This window comes from Pteropus vampyrus, unplaced genomic scaffold, assembly GCF_000151845.1.
Source record: "Pteropus vampyrus isolate Shadow unplaced genomic scaffold, Pvam_2.0 Scaffold30, whole genome shotgun sequence".
NCBI lineage: Eukaryota > Metazoa > Chordata > Mammalia > Chiroptera > Pteropodidae > Pteropus > Pteropus vampyrus.
In genome coordinates this window covers 1,572,698-1,575,791 of record NW_011888811.1, presented here as the reverse complement: position 1 = coordinate 1,575,791, position 3,094 = coordinate 1,572,698, and the positions used below count along the sequence as shown (strand labels likewise).

The 3,094-nt window shown below is 47.3% G+C and overlaps 1 protein-coding gene across 1 annotated transcript in view; it reads left to right on the top strand.

Annotated features, from left to right (window-relative positions):
• The window catches only part of TENM2 (teneurin transmembrane protein 2), an 876,941-nt gene that overhangs the window by 779,456 nt on the left and 94,391 nt on the right, over window positions 1–3,094 (top strand). The window contains exon 12 of the mRNA XM_023528647.1: window positions 2,769–2,915. Coding sequence (XP_023384415.1) covers window positions 2,769–2,915 — 147 coding nt within the window. The remainder of the gene's footprint in view (window positions 1–2,768; window positions 2,916–3,094) is intronic.

Here is a 3,094-nt window from a genome sequence, read left to right as displayed (position 1 = left end):
TACCCATTTGCCCTCCAGACTAATTACTTCCTACGTTTTGTTTTCCCTTAAGCAGAGCTGGCTTTGCACTTTAAAAACACAACTGTTTCACCTCCTCTGAAGGCCATCAGCAGAATGAACTTGTGCTGGGGGGTAGCTTGGGGTTGCCTAGCAACGCCACGCACCTACCAAGGCTGCTTTCTTCCTCTTCAAGCTAAAAGCAAAGTCCTATCCATTAATTCCCAGCTGCCCCGAAACTTCTCAGAGATTTGCCAGCTTCCTACTGTTCGTGTTTTCATCTTCCTCATATGATGTAGAGAAAACCCGCTACTGTGGTCTGTTTATCTCACTTCAGTTGGTCGGGAAGGAAAAAAAATCAAGAGAGAAAGAGAAAGGGGAAAAAAGCTTCATCCAGTCGAGGAGCGTACATTTTGAGTGCATATCTCTGACTGACATGTGAGTGTTCTTTGCAAATTTAAATTTTATGTACCAGACGTGGATTTCCTACACAATGAAGCTTCTGTTGAGACTTTGGGCATGATTTTAGTCAAACACGAGACCTCAAAGTAGCTAAATAACAAAGCACGTATAATGGATGGCACGCTGAGCAAATGTTGGTAGGTCTGTCATTTAGCGTATTCTCTGTGATCCGTTCCCCCAAACTCGCCTGGTAGAAATTGTAAAGCTGGAGGTGGCTGGAAGTTGGAGATATTCTCTTTTCCTTGAGAACTTGTGAAATATCCCTTGGGCTTTTCTGACTGTGTTCCATTTTGCTCCTAGGGAAACATTCATAGCATTTCTCTGAAACTGGAGGTGGCATCCGCTCCCAGCCCCCTCTCCCGGTGTGAACAGGGGGTGTCACTGGTTTTCCAGGCAGAGCCTTAGTCATCTCGTTGGTCAGGAAAGGAACGGAAATGTGAATCTGGGCTTCGTGATGGTCGGTGTAGAGACGCAGTTCCTTCTCAAGATGTGCAGACACGGGTGCTTCTTTCGCATGCTGGATCTAGTGCGTGTCATGCAGCAAAAGAAAACAGAGTCCCCGGCAGCCATGTCCTCATTTCTCTTCTATCTAAAGACAGCTCAGCTTCTTACAGAGACTCCCCTCATAGATGGCTTGGCCTGCTCTCTCAGGCCCTGACCGAGACGACGTCGGGAAAGGATGGGAGAGAAGAAGCCATGAGGAGTGAACCTTCTTAAAGAAGCAAATTGCAACTCAAGTTCAGACCCTCCAGACCTTTCTTCTTTGGAGGAGTCCTTTAAATTCCCACCACCGCCACATGCACAAGTGAGGTTCGCTGGCATTCTCACAAAGGGTACTGGAGGAAAGAGAGAGGAAGCCAGGGGAAGGCCTCTGGAACATTCGAGAGAGAAGTAGGGGAAAATGCATGCTTTAGGCTCAAAAGATTTGGGCCAGAAAAGCTTCAGATCAATTACTTCCATCATTACAAAGCTTTTCATCCCTCTGCCATCGCCTAGGACACCCTGCACTTTGTGTGGTTTAGAAAGAGTTGAAAACAGAGATAGTGCAGATGTAGAGACAAGATTAGAGAGACCGGGGTAGATATTCAGCAAAGTTACTGTCTGGGGTTAATGAAATTGATGATCATTGGGAGAACGTACATGAAATAAAAAGACCTACCTAGATTGCGCAACTCTGAATTCGCTAGAAGTCACTGCACTGCACACTTAAAACAGGTAAATTTTATGGTATGCGAGTTATGCCTCAATAAAGCTATTAAAAGGAAGAAAAATGAAAACATATGTAGGAATTCTTGCCAGCAAATAGGTTGTGTGAGTGCGGCCGCATCCTGCAAATTCTGTGCTTCTCTCTGCATCTTATGAGGGTATCGGAGGCTCCCCCTGGGAGACGTCCCGTCTCTTTTTAGCGACCCCGTCCTCTCTCTTCTTTCCTCATCGAGGCTCTGTGTGAGGAGGCTCAGGTCAGGACAGCGGTAGCTGCCCTTGTTTGGGGTGCCGGAGCGATTTGGGAATTGGGCGGGCTGCTGATTTCACACACAGAAATAAAATAAAATAAAATAAAATAAAACCACAGCATAAGAATGACTCAAAACCTACTGCCTCGCCCCAGGCACATGTGCATTCCCCTCTTTTCCCAATTCATGGCACTCTGCGTCTCCTCCTTCCACAGCCTTCGGATCCCGCAGTATTGTTAAATCGTGCCATAAATATGCATAAATAGGTTGAGTGATAAGCAGCCAACATTTTAAAGTACCCCTTAAAACTAAATATTACAAAAATATGAAAATAGCCCCGCAGAACCATCCAGTTACTTGTCGTAAGTGATAATTATATATAAATTCGTCTTTGAAATTCTGAAAGATGGAGGGCACTTTGGCTCCAGCCTGGGCTGATAGGGATTTTTTTTTTTTTTCTCTTCTGCAGAAGGCACTTCTAAAAAAAGAAAGAAAAACAATTTTTTTCGAGGTAGCATCAGTCCTGAGCCACTGGCTAGAAATAACAGCCTAGCACGTCTTGTTGTAAGCTCAGAGCTAGTTTAGTTTTCTGGATTATTTCCCACTTTGGGGAGCTTGCCTCAGACCCCTTCACACAGGTCAATGTCATCGGGGACCCCCTGCATCTGGGACCTCACTACGTCTTGCAACTGCATGCATGGCCTGCTACCCCAACTCTTTCCAAGGCAGGCACGGGCCCCACTCGAGGCTGGCCCAGCGGCTGCCCTGTGGCCTTGCCCCCCCTTGCACGGCTCCCCCAGTGCCCCAGCGCGGCCTCACGCCCCTCCTTCTCATCCTCTCCATTTCTCCAACCAGATGGCTGCCCCGATTTGTGCAACGGCAACGGGAGATGCACATTGGGTCAGAACAGCTGGCAGTGTGTCTGCCAGACCGGCTGGAGAGGGCCCGGATGCAACGTTGCCATGGAAACCTCCTGCGCTGATAACAAGGATAATGAGGGAGGTGAGCAAGCGTCTTCTAATTCCCAGCCCCTCAAGAACAGAGCGTTGTATATATATGGTCGTCATGAGTCGTTTTTCCTGAAAGACCTACCCTATACTATTGTCGAATGTTGTTGTAACATTTCCTTGAAGCATATGCAGCATCCTTGGGCCAGTGGGGGCTCTTGGAGACATAGATTG